General features: G+C 42.5%; 1 protein-coding gene across 8 annotated transcripts in view; it reads right to left on the minus strand.

Moving 5' to 3' along the window:
• Positions 1-21,074, minus strand: part of LOC119009671 (brain-specific angiogenesis inhibitor 1-associated protein 2-like) — a 75,093-nt gene that overhangs the window by 25,226 nt on the left and 28,793 nt on the right. For 6 of the 8 annotated variants that reach the window (XM_037081148.1, XM_037081149.1, XM_037081145.1 and 3 more), the window contains 4 exons: positions 6,356-6,367; positions 5,683-5,744; positions 4,557-4,628; positions 2,228-2,365 (listed from right to left, as the gene is read on the minus strand). In XM_037081148.1, coding sequence (XP_036937043.1) covers positions 2,228-2,365; positions 4,557-4,628; positions 5,683-5,744; positions 6,356-6,367 — 284 coding nt within the window. The remainder of the gene's footprint in view (positions 1-2,227; positions 2,366-4,556; positions 4,629-5,682; positions 5,745-6,355; positions 6,368-21,074) is intronic. The other 2 variants (XM_037081151.1, XM_037081147.1) reach the window with 1 other exon arrangement.

The following is a 21,074-nucleotide window of genomic DNA, read 5'->3' on the forward strand; positions in this document are numbered from 1 at the left end:
ATTTCACTGCACTTCACAGCATGTAAGTGCTTCATCCTTGGTTAGAATCAGACCTCCATCTCAGGTCAAACCCATGAATCTGTGTGCATCTGACACAATATCGTGTGATTTTACAGGTAGATGTTTTTCTGTTCAACAACACCTGACATGATAAAATCAGTGACTGCAGTTTACTTTATCACAATCTTCTGAAAGTGATTTCATTGTATTCCTGCGTGATGTCTGTTGAAAATGCCGCTGTAGAGCTGCAGCCGAGTATGTTTTTCTTTTTTGCTGTGTAGCTGTCGGTGGATGAAGCCCCGTATGCCCCGTTTCATTGTGAGTTTAATTATTTGCGTCACATCTGACAGCTTAAGTGCTGACAAGGCAGAACGATAACAATAGAAGTCCATCAGCAGACGGCCGAGGTATTTCTCCTGTCGACCCATTCAGAACCCGGCTGAATGGAAGAAGAACTTTGGTGTGTGACATTTAAAAAAGGCAGAGAGTTCTTCTGTGCACGTACTTTATGTCTCAAATAGATTTTTTTTTTTGCTTTTGTCGACTCTGGATGGAAAAATAAATAAACAAACCTCACGACCACACACACAGATATGCACCTGAGAGTCACACACACACACCTACACAACATATAGATTTATACAGACAAAACTTCCCATCATCCTCTCCTCTGTCTCCCTCGCCTCTCTCTCTCTCTCAGCCTGTCATTGTGCTGAGGAGCAGCTGATTGGACCGACAGCACATCACAGCAGCAGGTTGTGTAAGAGGGCACGCCCACCATGTGTCACCGCTACACCTACAGACGGGGCAAAGAGACTCGCACCGTCTCCTCACGCCTCCGCTCAAGCAGTTACCTGAACATGAGGGAAATCAAGCCCTCCACCTGCCCTGATATCATAAACAAACATTATGTAATGCTGGTAAAGTGCAGCGGGTAATGAAATTGATGTAAACAGTCAAAGTTATCAGACTTCTTCAGCAGCGTTTCGTTGAAGTCTTGCTACATTTACATGTTCCTTTGTTCTGCAGCTTTTCATCCATTAACAATTCTGGAGGAAGATAGTTGATTTTTGATGATATCATTCCCAGGTAATCCCCCTGGCCAGCCCTAAGCATTATCAAACCAATTTCTATTGATTCCTGAGCAACGTTTGTTGAATATATGGAAATACATTGCAGCATATAACCCATGTTTCCACTCATACTTGAAATGATCCTTTCACAGACGTTATATTAGCACTGTTGTCATCTTTCCTTCCTGAAATGAAGCCACCACCGCTCCTCATTGCCTGCAGCGTGGATGTCACTGCTGCACGGCACAACTGTCAGAAATTAATATCGTGGCATCGACTCCTTCAGTGATCCTCAGCACTCCAGCATAAAAAATATCTCTTTAATCCAACTTTGACAAGTTGGAAACTGGAACTGTAAGAGACTATTGAGCAACAGCACATCTTCCTCCTTGTCTTGTCAGTGGGTCAGTATTAAACTGAGACTGTTTCATAACCAGTTAAAAGTTCTCTGTTCGATGTTTAAATATACTTTGCAAGTGTGGATCGACGTCCTTGATGAGCGCCACAGACTAACGCTGTTCAAATTTGGCTGCATTTTCTAAAAAAGAAAATCCTTAAAATGTTTGACACAGTGGGTTAAAGTCATAACCTTCACCATCTCCATTCCTCTCCCTGTGAAGAGATCCTCAGACTGGCACCCAAACTGCTTGTTCCCAGTCGGGGGTCCAAACCCATTCAGCGCAGCATGTCCTATCCCATCAGCACCGGCAGCAGCCACGGATTACCGGGCACACTGAAGCTCAAATCCCATCAGGAGGAGGCAAAAGCATCTGTGTGTGGCACACTGAAGAGTCAGCATGGGTTCACTTAAAGTCTGCGCTGGTGATTCTAATTCTGGCTTTGCTGAAATAAAGATGAAGTAAATTATGAGAATGTGATGTTTTCTCGAGAGGCTGACTGACAGGTCGTCTGAACCGCACACTGGGCTGAAGCCAGTAGGATCATATCCTCTTGGCGCCGGCTGTTGTAACCATGTCGGGCTTCTTTTTATACTATCATCCTCCAACTGGCCGTGAGGATCCTCTCTGAGACGCAGAGCTAAGACATCCAAGTTCTTCCTCAGTGAGCCATAGAAAGATCTCTGAACCACAGAAGCTCCAGAAACTGTAGTTTGCACCATTCATGACATCAAACACACACACACACACACTGACCTGCATCTCCTTGTCTCCGTATTTGGAGGGGTGCTTGCTGCCCTGGCTCTTCCGGCGCAGTTTCTTCAGCTCCGCCTGACACTTCTCCAAACTCTCCCCTTTGCTCTTGTGCTCCATCTGGTACTTCTTCAGCGCAGCCTGAGGGGGGCAGCACAAAGTCAGCAGGGGCACAGCAGCGCCCGCATGCTTCAGCAACCGCAGATGATATTCTAGACTGACATACATTCATTTCAGACTGTTGTGACAAGTGGTCAGCTCCCGTTTAACTGAAGGATCGTGATGCGTTGGTTATTTCGCCATCTGATGTAGTTGTTCTTTTTGTTGCTGATTCTGAACTCTCTAATCAGAGCAGTCAAGCAGTGACTGTGATCGGTCCACAGTGCCCCCAAAGACTAAAATGTGTTACAGTGCCCATATTTCTTTTTTTCAAGAGGGTGACTAGTGACGGCAGTAACACCAACGACAAAGTCTGGGTTTAGCAGAGCAACAATTTAGTGAATATCAAAATGTGGTACAGTGACTTTAAATCTAAAAATGTAGTTTATTGCTCCCAAATAATAGTTTTTAATGTGAGTTTCTGTTGACAAAAAAATTTTGAGCCTCCCCCTTAAAATGTATTATTTTCCAACTTATTTTTCAGTGATTAAAAAACCTGTTAATTCCCCCCAGATTTTTTCACAAATTTGTTACAAAACCTTCAGTAAACTGTCGCCCAATTCTGACACCAGGTGCCACAACAGACACCGAGAAGTAAACCCTTCGCATGAAAATGTGAAAACGATGTGATAATGTTAGAGCGAACGGAGAGTTATCACTTGAAGTTGCAGCTTTGCAGCATTTCAGCTCATTGTTGAGACATCCGGTTTCCTGCACACCACCTGCCCAACACCCAACAGCAGACAGCAACAGTGAAACACTAACTAGTGAACGTGGAGAAGTATCGAGCAGCTGAACAGCCAGATACTGGAGGCCATCATCAGAAGTCAGCACACAGTCACAGAGTGAATTTTGGACAGGTGGTCAGAAACGTGTCTGCTGGGTATGTAAATAAGCGACTGTGTGCTAACACATTTGCCATATTGACTCAAAATATGACATGTTTTGCCTCTTGCACGCACTGGGCAAGAGGCAGGGAGCACCGCGGATGTGTCGGCAGTCTTTCACAGACCTCGGATGTGTGTCGCCTGTGAATACATTACATCCAGTCAAAGTGACGCATACAACATAAAAGAAACATCCAAATCAAGCCTTCAGAACGCACTCGTAGATCCCCCGTCTCAAATGATGTAATGATTTTTTGGGAATGATTCCAATCTACTGATCACCATAAATTATTTTTTTTTCTTCTGCAAAACAACTCATTTTCACAGAATGAGTCATAATTCACAGGGCTGAGTGGGAAGTCATTTATGTAACTTGCTGCAGTGGTTTGGATGAAAGCCGGTGGGAAATTAAGGAGAGAGAGTGCATTTTGTCTCCAGCCAACGATTTTATGAGAACATGGTTCATACTTTATTCCCCATAACGTCACTCTCTGGAGAGGGCTAAGTGACACAGAGCCGAGTTAAAAGTGGTGTTTCATTCAAGCTCATACTGGGTCAGGAATACCGTTACATAATGAATCAGAGCGTGATGCTGTGTGAGTCTCCTCGAGTAGATATGATCATCAGTGGTGCTCTAAATACCAGAAGTGAGCGACCAAGTCACTGTTTTCATCAGTTACAGCTTGAGGTGACAGGAAACAAATGACACGATAACTCACAGGACTTGCAGGTTCCTTTTTAAATGTTTAGATTTCCTGCATTTCTTTTATCACTTATGACATTAAATGAAGAGTCCTTGGGATTTGGACTGTTTTGTTGCACAAAAGAAATTTGAAGTGGTCCAATTTGACGTTTAATCTTAACAAAATGTGTAGATTAAATGATTATGAAACAATTTTTAGCTGTTGAACTCATTTTTAACTCATTTTTTAAGGCTCAGCATATTGAGTTGAGCCTCTGGAAGGCAGATCTGACCCAACTCTGACACATGAACACTTTATGAAAAGGTATTCTCCTTGATGCATTAGCGAGAAAAAATATATATATTCACTTCCTCTCAGCTCGGTTCTTTAACTTTAACCTTCTCCTGTCTGTCTGCTGTAAAGTGCAGGGGATGTAGTGTGTCATGTAGAGAGTTTATCAGAATATAATGTTGCTGGAAATCTGAATGCATGAGCAGCAATCAGCAGAGCAGCAGAGTTGTGGTGATAATTCTGTGGTTTGGCTCATAAAGCTTAATAACGACTCTGTCAGTATATAACTGAACATTAAGGAGGACATCTCACATTCAGGTAGCGTGCGTCCAGCTCGACCTTCTTCTCCAGCTCCGTGAGCAGCTCGTTATGGAACGACTTCAGCTGCAAGACACACAGAAAAACAAGAACAATGCAACAACAAAAAAACCTCAAGTAATTATAATCACGACCGCAGAGGATTATTTTTAAAAAGAGGAATGCAACTCTGCAGTGTTGTGGCGCAAGTGCGGCTTGAACAGATGCATTTGTGTTGCCACTGGAAATGTCACACCCAAAGGATGAGAGGAGGCATGCCGAAGTCAATTTACTGTGGCTTCATCTGTGACATCTCGACCCAAAGAACACATTTCAAGTGAAAAACAATCCTCTGCAGTACTCTCACTCTTACTGACCTCTGCTGTCTTTGTCCCTCTGTTATCATCCCTGTCTGTCCTGTCTTAAACTACTGTCTGCAGGATATTTGCAGAAAAAGAAGGAACTGCATCCGATTAGTTGACGAGGGACATTGAATTAATTTCCTAGAAATGTGGACAGAACTGTTGATGGGTCTCAGAGAACTGGAAGGTCTGAACTGTGTTATAAAACTCCTCGTCATTTGCATTTAATTTCAGTCCCTCTGGTAAATAAACAAGCATCTGCTCAATACCTCAATTGTAAGTTGAACTGTTGAGTAAAAAAAACATCATCATTGGATCCTCTCTGACACCCATTACCCCACAGGACCAGAAAAAACATCATTTAAATACCTTTTATAAAAACACACTTAGCATAAAGATTAAAGCTCCTCGCTTCTTCTTCTCTCGGTTGACTGAACGTTGCCCGCTAATGTCGCCACAATTGGCCAATTTACTCGCTGGAAGATTCAAATAGAGATATTTGGAGATGTGAATTTAAATATGTGTAATTTACATATCAAAGCATCAGTAAATAAACCAAACTTAAGTGAAGCTGCTGCCCTCAGAAAAAAAGAAGGTACTCTAGAAGCTACACAGCACAGTGAGGAGAGTGTGTTTCGCTGAATACTGAATATAAAAATATATATTGTGGTGTGGAGACTCCAAACCAACTGGTCCACAGTCTGTTTGATTCCCAACTCGTGGCTTAAGAAGCGCTGATTTTAGCAACACCACCACCAGCACCGTCACCACATGCTCACCATCTCCTCAAGCTGGATCTGGATCTGTCTGTGCACTTCAGCCATCTGAAAGAGCACCTCCCCTGCAGAGAGCAAACAAAGAAAAGAAAAAAAGACAATAAACAAAAAGAGGGAGGGGAGGAGAGAGAAAGAGAAAAGAGAGAGTGATATTAAATCTTTCCAATGTCTGTGAGAGCTACATACATCGTGCAAAAAGAGACCATGCAGCCACACAGAACAGATGAGAGACAGGTGTGTGGTGTCGAGGGAGGATGGACAGGATGAAACATCTGTCATGAAACTCAAACGGTGAGAAAATCAAAAGAACAAGACAGAAATACGCAGTGCAGACAGGATGAATGAAAAAAATCAAAGAGTTAACCAAGAAATCTACTGAATGTCTTAAATACTTTTCATATCACCAAGAGCTTACAACTCTGCTGCTAACAAACACACAGGAACAGCAAGATAAAAGAAAATCTTCAGAAATAAAAAGTATTTTATCTTTGCACTAAGACAATATGCCTTACTACAACATAACAGGGGGAAAACACCAAAAAGCAGAACCCAAAGAAAAAGAAGTCAAAACGCTAACGAAAGAGAAAAAAAGAACGAACGAAAGAAAAAACACAAAAGTAAAGTAAAAGATGATTCATGCAGCCAGGGAGGTGCGTGTCGTTTTAAAGATACCTACATGCTGCCTCTTCTGAATATGCAATGCATTGTAAAAAAAAGGAACAAAAAGATCTAGTTTGAGCAAAGAACAGAGGGATAGAGATCTGGAGAGACAGTGACAGATCAAACTACCCCGAGAAAAATGAGACACACGACAGGTTTTCACACAGAAAAACACTCAGACAGGCAGTTAATCACTTGTTTACACAGCGTCCACTGATCTGTGAGCCCCAACACACACGGGATTATTAGACTCAGGCTGATGCTTCAACATCCAATAATTATAAATCAACATTATCAGATGTTACTTAGTTTATCTATTGTTACATATCAAGTGGAGCCTAAACAAAGCACCAATATGAACATTAAAGAGATCTTAAGATCATTTTAATACAGCAGCATCATTTCATAATTTGTCCACTAGAGAGCACAGAAAAAAAAAAATCTTTCAGACCAACATTTCTCTCTTTGTTCACTCCAATGTTAATTAATGTAACATTAATTCATTTTCAGTCTCGCCTCTTGACCAGGTGTAACTTATCTTAACTAGTCTGTTCATCCTTGTTGACTTCTGGCTGGAGAGTAAGTGACTTTAAAGATACTGTCGTTCATGATTGTGTAGAGGAGAGAGGAAGAAATGACGTAACTGCAGGGGAACAAACAGAATCTCTGGTACTGGCTGAGTTTAGTCAGGCTGAACTGAACACAGACAGATGATAAGACCTGAATCTGATCCTTCAGCTGGTGATGAGCTGCGTCAGCTGTCTCCATGAACTCTTTTTAATCTCTTTAAACAAAGATAATCATTGACAGGAATTTCTCCCACATGTCCGGGACTCAGAAACTCTGTGTAACTTATTGACTAATTGTAAATTCACAATATAACAATTACTCTATAACCAAAGTTGTGATAAAGTATGTTCAAGTTATGCTTTTATATATGATATTGGGATACAGGCCTCAAAAATCCAGCATCAGTCAAGCTTTAATACTGAGACAGTATGATAACATACAGTTTTACACAGTTAGACAACAAACTTATATATCTATAATTTAACTGAACATTATTATAAATAACAGCTGTATATAAAAAAAGACAAATGAAACTTATCTAAAAACATATTAACATCTTATTGCAGCAACATTTAGTGAGACACTGACAGAATATCTGTGGTGAGACGACAACAGGACATATTTCTGATCAGTGTGTCAGTCAGGCTCACCATATAACTAGAATAAATACATACAGACAAACAGATCTGGGTACAGTCCTGAAAATACCTGTTAAATGTTGTACAGCTGCAGAACCACCAGGCACTAAGAGCCAATCAACTCTCAATGAGCCCACTAATATGCATCAGCGGCACTCATCCGCCTCCTGTATAATGTATGCTGGCATCAGATAATGTATGCTGCTGGGATATGAAGGTGGTGTGTGGGCAGGTGGGTGCTGGTGGAGGGGACACTGCCAGAGTGGGCTGCCTGACAGGATTAATGGGCTTAATGGAAGTGCTGTGGTCATGCAGACAGGACTCAGTTGGGGGAGAAGGGATTTAGGAAAAGGTCGGAGCAGGAGGTGGGGGGCAGAGGTGGGAAGGAAACGTATTTACTGAAGTTAAGTACAAGCACCTCAAAGTTAAATCCACTTCTTGAGTTCTTCCATGAAATATGTTTACTTTTCCCTCCATACATTCAGTGTTTCTTTCTTCGTTTCTGCCTTCCTTCATTCTCACTTTCCTTCCTTCCTTGTGTGCTTCCTTCTCTCCTCACCTCTTCTCTTATGTCTTTGCAACACTTTGCTTGTTCTTCACCATCAGTTCTCATTTACTTTTGATATTTTAGTATATTTTACTGCTAATATTTCAAGATTTGAAGTACTGGAGGACAAGTGTCACATATATCACATGTATATGTTGTGTTTAACTGTAAGATTGTAATGAGCCACTGATCTGGATTGATACATCATCAATATCGGTATCTTCATCTTTAGGTCACGCCTTTATTTTGGAATTCCCATGGCACGCCTGCATCAGCTTGTGTGCATCTAAGGACATGTCTGTTAGCCACTAAGCTAATTTATACAATGTAAGATGCCATAGGCTTAAGCTAATAATGGTGACTACTGAAAGAAAGTGGTGGCGGCTTCTCATGTAAGTGACTGTGTTAAATACGCAGATGACATCATGTCCTCAATATACGTAGAGTTGTCCACAGGACTGATAGATTGTTTGGTGATTTACAGCCCCAGTGAACTGGGCAGAAACGAGTCTCACACACTCTCATCTCAGACACACCATCCCATTTTATAGTCGCCCATCTGCTTATGAAAATGCAGTGACAGCTTTAACACTGTGGAAGTGTTTGACTGCAGCAGGACAGGGCATTACGAGCAGCGAGGCAGATAAATGCGCTGGCGTGTACTTTCAAAACTCTCCTTTGATTCTTGGAGGGCGCCCAACACACACTCCATCCCATCCATTAATAAACAGCCCGCGGCCATCGACAGGCTACAGCAACACACAATTACACAGATGTTGATCGCAGCCAGAGGTGCATCGGACAACTACACTTTAAGAGCCGGTGGACTCCATCAGATATTAGTCCGCAGAAAAACGATTTTCTTTCATGTTTATGTGTTTTATTACTTTCATTTTCATCCCTTTTAGTTGGGTTTACTTTCCATATTACTCATTTCTTTCCAAAATAAAACTTAACTTTGTGTTTCTGAATGTTGTGAAGAGCTCTAAACTTGTGCCACTAGTGAATTAACACATGACAAAACCATGTGTTGGACATTTTGTGAGAGAAAAATAAAAAGATTGCTCACCATCTGTGGAGCGCTGTATTAAGTTACTGCTAATGCAAATGGAAGATTCCTCCTGCTGCAGTGTCACATTAAGAGCATTTTACTGTCAAAACATGAGTTGCATTTCCTGTCACGACTTCATAATAAAAGTCAACTGCTAACATTCATCAGAACATCATTTTCTGCATTTGTTGACAGCAAATTAGTTTGCATGAACCTTCTCCCTGCTAAATCTCAGTCTGTGGGAGTAATGGAACAAGAAGAAGCTGCTGGTTGAAGAGCTGCAGGCAACAGGCTGCGTTCCAAATCCTCACTCCTTTACCCTCATTAACATTATTAAGATCCCTGTTAGCAGCGAGTTACAATCAGAAATTCTGCCAAACAGCTACTTTAGCTTTTTTTGTGTTGACAACGAATCCTTTGCCATCATCTTGTTGGTCATCTCTCTTGATTCTTGTCATGTGACTCCCTGCCACTCTGCTGCTGCACTTGAAGGGAGCAGACACTTACTTGATTAACAAAGACAAAACAACAGAGGGAGTCGTGTAACGTAACCGGTGTATGTCCGAAAACAACGCGTAACATTGGTAAGTCTGACTTCCACGGCAAGCCTCACACACTCACACAGACAGACAGACACAACCTCTATAGTTCAGTCTTTCTTTGTAACCTGCGCTGTGAACGCTCCCTCTACAGATCAGTTCCTGTGCACAGACAGCGACACTCCTGCTCTGCCAATGTGAGGCCGTTCAGCTGGGAATGAAATATAGCCGTAGGATTAACTACACTTCACAAGATGCTCGCTTCCATAAAAAAACAAAAAAACAAAACAAAACGGAGCCTTGGTCATTATTTCTGGCTTTCACAACAGATGTGTTCATCTGTAGACTAATTAAGGTTGTCCTTCATTGATCTCTGCAGGGGAACTGTCTTCTCCCTTGTTCTTCTCCTCAGGCAGGTCAGGGTTCAGCACAGTGAGAGCGCCACTGTCTCTTCACTTCACACTTCAGCAGAGCAGATGGTCAGTCAGAGGTCACCCTGCCACCAGCTGCGGCAGCCACAACATGATTTAACAGGGTTTGTTTTTTTTCCAAATATAAATCTTGTTAGGTTTTATTTTTATAGTTCAGACATCATTTCTATCAGTTATTATAACAACACTCTCCATGGAAACACAGAGCATCTAACTGTTTATTTCTCTCTGTCTGCCTGGATTTCTTTTTTAGTGTGTTACCAAATTTAGTGTTGTGCAAATTCCAGCCAAAACTACAAAAGATGCGATCCAAGTTGTAATAAAGTTGATTCATCTTTTAAAATCCTTGTTCATTAAGAGATCCTGCTGTGACAGCAGGTCTCAGGGTGTCTGTATCGGTGCGTCCTGAGCAGGTGACTTTGTCATCAACTGGAAGATCCTCAAATTCCTGGATGTTCTAGTTTCGTTGCACCCATCTAATCCAAAAAACCTCTCCACCTTGCATTGTGAAATACTGGACTTCTACGCGCCAGAACTAAGCAGCTTACCGATAATCAGAGCAGATCACAACATCTGAGGCTTAGAGGGGAGTAAAGCATATTGTTGTCCGCCACCACAGTGCATGGGTCCGGATCACGCAAAGAATACGCAAATGCCACTTTTGTCTACGAAGTATTTTGCAGTTTGATGGTGAAAAACAACTGCAGCAGGTCGTCTTTTCTTTTCCTGAATCTCCTCACTGGTGTTCTGGCCGAGTCTAATAATGGAAACTAAAGACAGGATTTTAATTGAGTTCATGACCGTTGCATCTGGCAAACTAGTAAAATGTGCAGCCCAGTTAAGCAAAAGAAGGCACATTATTGTTTGCATCTTAGACTTAATGATGGCTCTTGTGAGTATTAGACAGAGTTTACGGAACACGTGGAGAGAAATTAGGCAAGCACCTAAAAACTGCCTCCAAAATACAGCTCAGAGAGTTAAACCAGAGAATTATAGCTTGTTTATCGGCCCACACTGGGGTAAAGTTCAGTCTGAACAAAACAAAATTGCAGCTCATAATTCTTTAAAACCCTGTCAGCTATCAAACAATGAGTGATCGATGCCTCTAAAAAAGTTTCTAAAAAATAAAACACTTGCTACTGGATCGGTGCACAGACTCCAGAACTCACTGGTATAGATCCCAGTCGTATTGGAGACATTTCCAATACTGCTTTCAGTATCAGAACCACCCTAATGTGTGTGCTTATACATGTACAGTATGTGTGTATTGAGCAGCTCTGACTGCAGCCCCATTACTCAGTGTGGCTAACCCAAGGGCAGCGCTCACATCTGGGTTTATTACCCCAGCCACTCTCCATGTGACTCCTGGGCACAACAGAGGGTGAGAGAGGGAACCACAGTTAATGGCCATATGGAGGGAAGGTGTTTTATGTAGTGTGCGTCTCTGCAGGGAACTGTATTATAAGAGCCTGAAAGCAAACACAAGCAACTCTAATCCCCAGAAAGCTGCAGTGGAGGAGTACAAGGTGCTGCAGGGAGATTTGTCCTCCTCAAAGCCGCATGATTGACACTGTTATTGTTGCGCTCTTCTGGGCGTTTAATTTCTCTAACTGCCGGCTGCGTCAACCCGACGACGTGCATGCGTTTCCACTACAGCAAACACAATTTACATTATAAGCATCTACTTGACTACAGAGTGACTTTTGACAAAGACGAGTTTTGTTGTAGTTACAAAACCAATTTATCAACATTTTCAACATCTGCATGAAAGAATAATAATCTGTAAACCTGCAGCGTGCTGCAGTAATGTCGAGGCTCAAATGTTTAAACTACCCACGCTGTCATGTTGCCAGTGATAAATTACTATAACAGCACAAATCCTTCCAATCTCATGATACACTTGTAAGCATGTCATGTCACAACTGGGCTCTATTTGATGTCTTTGCTCCTGCAGTGTGTTGAAAAGAAAAATGAATCCTTTTAAAAAGGAATCTGCCTGCAGAAGATCGATAGGAATGACTAGCTATACATAATCATTACAGGGCGGCTGATGGAGTGCAAAAATGGAGACTGATTATCCGAGACAGCAAGCTGGAAGCAAGAGCTGAAGAGATGGGAAAGATGGAGGGCAGGAGGAGACGACAGAGATAAAATCTGATAGCTTTCTTGTATTGTGACGAACACACATGGAGCTCAGCTGGTCAATTTGATCCCCAGCATCTCCTCTAACTCATCATTTCTGGCCTCTAATTGGGTCCCACGCTGGGAAAACTGCAAATAAAGATTTTTTTTTAAACTGCTTTCTCAAAGTGATCCATCACCTGGTCCAGCCCGCTCGTCGTTTGTCTCTATGCAGTTTACACATCGAGTCATAAAAAGGTGGACATGTTTTTCTAAATCAGGCAGTAAATGAATCACTTCTTGAACAAAAATAAGACACATTGTTTTTAGTGGCAAACACAAAAGTGTGTGAGGATTCACTGACAGCTTCACACTATGTGACATGAAGCTGACAAGTGGTACCGTGTTCTGTCTTTAATTTAATAAGCCGGGACTCCCACAAGAACAGGCAGAAAAAAAAGGAGTCATGAAAAAGATCTTGACAACCTGTCTTTTCCTGCGTGTTCTCTCTAGATTTTGTCTTCTAAAAATGTCTGGATCGGTATTTATATATATGTGTGTGTGTGTGTGTGTGTGTGTGTGTGTGTGTGTGTGTGTGTGTGTGTGTGTGTGTGGTCTGGATGTTTGGCAGCATATTTAACGCTGCAGTGCCTCAGATCAGAGCGTGTACTTCACATTATTATCAGCATCATTAAGTCACCATTTGGCTGAATCCCCACATCAAGGACAATGCGACGCCTCAAGGACATTTTATAGAGCCTAACACGTTATTAAAGCCACATTAACAGCCTATTACATTGATTTGCTTAATCAAACACCACACCATCCCTCCATGATCACTTTCTGTAACTTAGCTGGCACTCAAAAAGACGTGCGGCTTAATGCTGACAAGAAAGCTCTGATGAATGTGACACTCGAGACAGACGCATGAAACAAAAGGCAGAAGAAAAGCAAAGACAGCTGCGGTGGGATGTATTAACGAGTGGCGGTCGGCGTGATCAAAGTGCAGGTACTCGTGTCTATGTGCTCGGCAGACAGGGAGGTTTTGATCTGACCAGAACCGCCTGAAGGCTGCTAATGAGCCGGGAACACATCGCTCTCTGTCTCACCTTCCTCTTTCTTCGCCGTGTCTCCCTTCATTACGTGTCTCTCGTTTCTTCCTGTCTTTCTCTGCGTCCTCCCTCACTTTGTGAGGTGACTCGAGGACAAGGACTTTCTCAAAGGGCAGCGACAGTAAAGGAAAGCTAAATTGGTACAGCGGAGCGGCTCTGATGGCGTGCAGACGGACAGCTAACGTTTCCCATTTGAGAGTGGTCACTTGGGTTTTGGTAATTAAATAGTGAGCTGACCCCAGATAGAAATTAAATTAAATGACAAGTGGAGGCCTGAAACTAAATGTTCACGGCAGGAGAGGTGAGCGCCATAATGCCTCTGCCCTCAGTATGATGGGCCTCTTGCATGTTTTCAATTCGGCCCTAATGCCTGACTGTGTTTGCCGATGGGACATATATCCTTCTGGTTAGCACACCTGTCGCTCTATCTCAGCCCTGGTGCCCCACTAGCATCTGGGCGCCTGCTGTCAGCCCAACTGCCAACAGCTTACACCCCTGTCGGCTAAATAACTTCTCTGGGAGGCCCAACTGTGGCCAAACTGCCCCTCTCGGTGGCTCTCGTAGCCCCTCGTTGGCCCAGCTGCCTCTCTCACACTTCAGGCACCTGCTGTTCAAAATGCCACTTATCGATGTTCCCCTCTGGTCAGACCACTTGCCCCTCTTGGATCCATGCTGTAGGCACAACTGCACTTCAAGATTGCCCAATTGCCCGTCAGATTGGCTCAACTGCCCCCGTGATTGGTCCAAAAGTGCCCGTGGTAACCTCATTACAGCAGCCTTCAGGGCAAAATCACATCCTAACACTGCTCAGGAAAAAGGTGCCCTTCGTTATTTTGCCTCTGCTCCTGGAGATAAATGCTCACATGGCTCATACAAAGTTTTTCGTCCATCCTGAGATGAAACTTGAACACGAAGATGAAAATAAAGTCTCCACTTAAAAAGGCTCAATCATCCTGTAGCGTGACAGCACATCACCACTCACTCACCGTTATGTAACTCTATTAACTCTGGTATTATCCCTCAGGTTGGACTTTATTTACAGACTAGTCATCAACTGATGAGTCAAGATGCAACAATCAGTCTTCTCCTAGTTGGACAGCAGCAGAAAAAAGCGTCCCGTGTAGGATAATATGCGTGGGAGTGGGAGGACTATTACACTGAGAGATGGCGAGGTGACAAGGCGGGGGTAAAAGGAAAATGTTTTGAGAGAGTGCTCTCGCTGCAGTTTCTCCTCTATGCAGAGCGAACGCCGGCTGAATTCAGATTGAGGTTGAAGCTCGGGGGAAATTCAGCCGGTGCTAGCTCAGAGAAACGAGGGTCACGGCGAGGTCACGTTTTTTTTCCCCCAAACATAAAGAAGCGCGAGGTTTCAAGCAAGACACAGTTGGAGGGAAAACAAAAAGCGAATATTGGAGGTAGAATTTTAGAGATGCTCGGTGACTCAGCAATAAAAAACAGCCTGTCGCTGAGGACGCTGCTCCTCCGTCCTCGGATATGAGTCTTTATTATTGCTTTCATCCTCTGGTTTTGTTTACCTCAGCTTCCAGGAGCAAGTGTTCATATTTCTGCTGCTGCCGCCTTTCAAATGTGCGGCATGAGGGGTGATTTCAAACACTTCTCTACCAGACAGAAGTGTAATTACTTGAAAGACAAAATGGGAGGAAAATTATACAGTAGAAGCTGCTGATGAATTTTGAACCACTGGAATGAAATTTTGTATTTCTGACCCAGCAGAACAGCTTCTCCCCTGCTGCTGCCCGAGTTAGTCCGTGATATCGCCGCTTGTATCCGAGTCTTGTTCCCATTCGTGAAAGCCTGCCATGACAGTATGTCTGGTGAAGTGGAGGAATATGCCTTGAAGGCCGATACACTCTTTTGAATCTTGTTCCTCATGAATTAATTAACCAGAGGGTAATTGTTTCCCGGACCTCAAATCTGGCCGTGTGAATTAACCTTAAATTGTTTTAATGAGATGGATGTTATGCTAAAGTGTGTGTAGCCCCCTCGGCAACGGGAACGTCTGAGAGAATGATGAGAATTAGATGAGGAGAGGGATGGAAGGAAAATCTAATCATAGCCAAAAGTGGGAGGATAAAATATGTGGATATACTTTGTTAATTAGCTCGTGGTCACGGCTAGCATGAAATATCTGGCTGGGCTGCAGCTGAAAATCCATCAGGTGCATTTAGATCTCGCAATGGTTGTCTTTTAATAAATAAAAGATCTGTGATACTACGAGTATTTCTTTTGATAGTTGACTGAAATAAGTTACAGTGTAGGTAAAAAAATATTTTGGGGTATGGCCCAACCGATGATGTATTGGTTGGACAACATGATACAGATTGGTGTTAGTATATCGCAGAAATTTTGTATTTTTTATGTAATGGATGATCAATTCAAATTTTTGTGAGTATCAGCCGGGTTCCACTCTCGGGGACTTTTTCTTTCCCAGAAGCATTTCCTCAAGAAAAACAGTCAAAGATGAGTTGAAATTAAATGGATCTGTTCTGATCATTTCATTTACAACTTTACATTTTTGTTTTTCTTATCCATTTTATTTTATTTTTCTTCCAGGACACTCTTGAAAAATCTTAGTTTTGCTGTCCTGATCGGGTAAATGTTTAGTAAAAGACCTCTCCCTTCTTTTCTTCTACATTATAAATTAGGCTGCACGATATGGAACAAGAAAATTCATACTTCAAATGTCTTCCGATATGTATTTTGATTGCCATATGTTTTGGCGTCAGTGGGAACGATCATTTTTGCACCATAATTCTCCTTTTCATGAAGAACATCCTGCTGAACCCGTGATGATGTAACATTTATCGACCAAATAGTTTTGTTTTCTTACATCTGGAGAACGAGATTTGAAGGTCAGGACGTCTCTGCAGCCCTACACGCTTCATCATGATGTTATTTTGTCACACATTTTACCTTTATCACAAAGAGATTTGGATATTGCACTTTGTCATATTGAAATTTCGATCATTTTTTGTTTAATTGTGCCTCCTTTAATATAAATTTCTAAGAGTAATGGATGAAAAGCAACAGCTGGATGTCACAGATGGAGATATACAGTCTATATGCATCCATATAGAATGTGATGGAGCCTCAAATCTATGATCTACTGACTTGAAATCCATAAAACAACCCAAAAAAATGAAATAAAGTAAAGCCAAAATCTTTGTTTTCCTCTGTGCCTGTGCTTCTTTAAGGTTTGAGAGCGCAGACCTGAGTGAGCATCACCTCTGCCCAAATCTGCATCTGAATGGAAGAGCCCTTATATGGTCAGAGAGGAGAACCGGAACTGCAGGAGCTTCCTATGTTTTTTCACACAATCATGTCCATATTTAGTCTACGGAAGAAAGACGGCGGTGTTCTCAGCGTAGTGACATCACCGACACACCATCTTTGGGCTGCGGCTCGAGCGTCGTACTCTCTCTCGTCTCTCCTCCTCCTCCGAAGCGGCTCGCGGTCGAGGCGTTTCGTTTCATCTATTTTTAGAAACGTGTGCAGAGTCGGCGTGTTCTCCCAGGGCTGCCTGAGCTCCCACATCAATGCGGGGGCGTTCGCAGACACAGAGAGCTATATAGTGAAAGAGGAGAGGATGAGTGGGATGATCACTCCTCACTGCAGGCGTGGAGTAACTCGTCTCTCCACGCAGGGAGTCATGCAGCAGAGCAGTGGTTCAAACTCTGACAGCATCATGTAAATTAAGAATAACTGAATGAAACAGAGAGACGCATCATTTCCTCTTCCTGTGATAAACAACACCTCTCTCTACTGAACAAGTGTCCCCATGAGGACACGTGAGTCAGTTTATTTTGAGCTACAAAAGTGGATAATTATCATGTAATGTCGTTTCTTTGTCCTAATTACTCAGTTTGAGCACCGCCTGCTCCGGCATGCGAGGGTGTCACCCTTGTGTTCCTGTACAGTATAGTACGTGTAGTGTGTGTATATGTGAGTGTGTGTATATGTGAGTGTGTGTGTGAAGGCAGCTGAAATCTACCATTAAACTGTTCCCGTGTTTCTAAAGTGACACACCGGATCACCACAGCGTCCCTCGGAATATTAAAGGCTATAATTACTCACGAGAAGCTTTTCCAGAGGGCAGCCGAGAACATCTGCATGAGAAAACGTCTTCTGCTGTTTGTTTACTGACATCTGGGGTTAAACCAGATATCAATTATCGAACAGAGCACACATTTAGACTGGGGTGAAGTTAGAAACCACTGAGCTTTCACCTGTGCATCAACTACAGCTGCAACGATTAATCAATTAATCGCGACGTTGTCAAGTTTTTAATTAATCTCCAGCTATTTTAAGAATGGATTAATCAGTTTAAGTGATTCTCTGACTCCAGCTTCTCAAATGTGGACACGTTCTAGTATCTCTCCTCCTCTGAAGACAGGATGCTGAATATCTTGAGGTTGTGGACAAAACAAGACATGTGGGGACATCTCAGGCTTTAGGAAACTAAAAGACCAAACAACTAACCGCTTAATCGACAATGAGAGTGTTGATGCGCAGCTCTAACAACAAGTGAAACAAGTGTAAACCAGTAAACGGTCAACAAGACACAAAATAGTCTTTGCTTTTTGAACAAGAGTCTGCACCCTCCAAGCTGCAGTATTTATCTGTTGATGCAAGCTTTTTCACCACAGACGGTCTTCAAACATCCACGTTAGCTTCAGGCCCCTCAACAAGCCTCCATGGTGACAATCATCTTTAATTATTGGACTTAACCAAGAAGGAAATACAACAGATCCCATAATTTATGACCAATGTTTATCTTTAACACCCTATAATCTGCTGACAAGTACGCTGGGTTAGATTTCTACATATTTTTACATATTGTTATACTGAAGTAATAAACATAAGAATGTGAAACAGGATTCAGTCTGAAGCAAAAACACGTCAGACCCAAACCTAAACCTCCTCTGACCCATCGTTAACCTGGGATGCAGCAGCAGGTTGATCTTCCTGTTTGCACGTTGCGTTGTCTTACGTACCTCAGCAGCTGTGTTCACCGTGTTCCTGCAGGGCAGGAAACACGCAGCTATAATCTCCTGACTCAGCCACACGGAAGAGCATCCATCTACTTCACTGCAAATTACTACACGGCCCCAAAATTAATACTCAACATAATTAATCCCGGCCTTCAAAATTAAATTCATGACTCCACCTAAAGTAATCTATAATGTATTGAACCTTCATGCTAAAACAATTACAACAGAATTAATTGCTTGTTTTTTTCAGGACAGTTTTTAAACTTTCCTTCAAGCAGAAAAGCGGCGACGTTAAAACAATCGAGAGCTTCTCCGCTCGACATAACGTTCTTCATTTTCTCCATCAGGCTCAATTTCTCAAACCCAACTCTAAGCCCTCGGTTAATTTCGCCCTGTCACGTGCAGTCCCACATCCTCTGTTCATGTGCTAATGCCATTAGCTGCTGTTCATCCTAATACTCTGATTAATTACATTGTTCCAGCGAGTACAGTCGGAGTGAATTCGGGCTGAAAGGCGCCCGTCACCTCAGAGGGTTCAAGCAGTTTAAAGTCCGGTCCCTGTTAATTCAGCACCGTCGCGCCCGGACATTTTCCCCCCTCAACAAAAACCCAATTAAATACACAATTACAAGTTGGCCGATTTTACAAGTCCGCCTTCAGTCCTCATCAATTATGAAGTGCGAGGTAAAGCCCTGGGTGAGTGATTATCCCTGTCACACACACACACACACAAACACACACACACACACTTATCTGTGGTCTTAGCTCTGGTCACAGTTAGAGACACGTGCCAGCTGAGCGAAACGTTCAGCCACACACAAACACAACCAACTGCACAATCCTTCTTATCTACTAATTAATAAGCGAGAGGGCTTGAGAACTTTTTCACTTTACTGTACATCAAAACAACAACAACAACATTCAGTGTTTCCTCTGACCTCTTCACGAACAAAACACACAGAAATCCTGACTATTAACAAAAAACGCCCCTGCCGCCTCTCATTATCCTGCAGCAACAGGTTACAGGAGGCTGCTTACTTCATAACACCAGTGGCTTCATTTATATGCACATAATATTTCAGGATTTGGCCCCTTATTCTGAAGAAGACAATATCTCTTCCACGCTGTTTACTGGCTAATGAAAATGGCCATTCCACTGTGCAGCCGCACAAACAAACAAACAGCCTCCCTCTTTAATGGCTTTATCCACCTTCTTGAAAAAGGTCAGCGCCGGGACATTTGCACATAAACCTGCTGATATCCACCTTTTTCCTTTTCCATAAAAAGTAGAAACTTTCATAAAAACTTTAAAAAGCTGATGCGTTTCTCTGGAGGACCAGACGTGTCTATATGTCAGTCTAACTGTTGGCTGGAAGACGCACAGATGGCCTGAAGCAGAAAAGAAAGAGGGGCGACAGCTTCTTCCTCTTCTTAGCTGATTGTGTAAACTGGGCATATGGTATTGTCTCATATTGCTCACTGGCATTTTTACATCTTGGTGTGCATGTAAACGTACCCAACGAATCTGCCTGATGAGGAAAACAGTTTAAATCCTCTCTTTGGGATTGGGAAATTGGAAAATAATGTCTTTCCTACAAAAGAACGGCTTCAGTTGTGATCTCCCGAGTTATTCTTCCCTGTGCGGAAGCTCCCCACCATCACATGACCCTCCCAATAAACCAGCTCTCCATCCATGGATTAATGTGGCAGAGCTTTTATGTACATGACTGATTACGGTCCTACAGGCTGACATTATAGTCAACCTGAAGTTAAAATTTAATAATCCTCCTCAAACTACATTTTTCACTCTCTTTGCATTTTCTCAGATAATTTACTGAAGCTGTGAGGCTCAACATGAGTAATGGAATATGCTAAAGCATCCACAAAGCAATAAGTGTCGTCGGAGCAATTCCCCCTTCAGTCTGCACAGACCTCAGCTGCTCTGAGCTCGGCTGATACGTGAAGACGGCATCAATCCATTCTGCTCAGCCTAGTCTGTCATTTGACTGGAGGCGGAGGGAGGATCTGCTGCGTAAAAGGGGGCTGCTGAGTCATGGTTAGGCTGCCAGAGGAGGAAATCGAAAAGGAAGACAAAACAAGAAATCCCAAAACATGCGTGCAGACGAGAGGCGACATAAAGCAACAGTCATGTCAGACAGAAACATGGAAGGCACAACAGCAAAGCAACCAAGCTGATGGAAATGGGGATGTACAGATGGATGATGGGATTTTCAAGATGTTGTGCAAAAAGTCCGATTTCTTTGTAAGCAGGCTGACTGCTTAAAGTTAAAATACACACTACATAATTAGATGAACACACTGTGCTTTATCACACAGGTCACGTTTATTTATGAACACACAGTTCTTTTTTTCGGATGCCATAAAGAGCAGAACTTTTTCCAAGAACAAAGTGTTTGTGTAAATGTCCAAACGATCTTGATCTTCCACAGGACTTAATTTACACTCTAATGTTGTTTTTAATGAGTGCTCATTCTTAAAGTGGTTTGAATGAGATCAGTTTACAAATTAAAGCCTCGAAGCTGAATATAATGAGCTTCTCACTATTTAAAATTAGAGTGGCCACTCAAGCTCAACTGAGTATTTACTCAAAGAGGACACAAGGAGGAAAAATGAAATGATGAAACTCCAGAAGAAGTGCGAGGAAGCACCAAAACAAGGTCTCCACATGAATAATGAACGCTGCTTTTATATCC

The sequence above is a fragment of the Acanthopagrus latus genome, chromosome 20, assembly GCF_904848185.1.
Source record: "Acanthopagrus latus isolate v.2019 chromosome 20, fAcaLat1.1, whole genome shotgun sequence".
Classification (NCBI taxonomy): Eukaryota; Metazoa; Chordata; class Actinopteri; order Spariformes; family Sparidae; genus Acanthopagrus; species Acanthopagrus latus.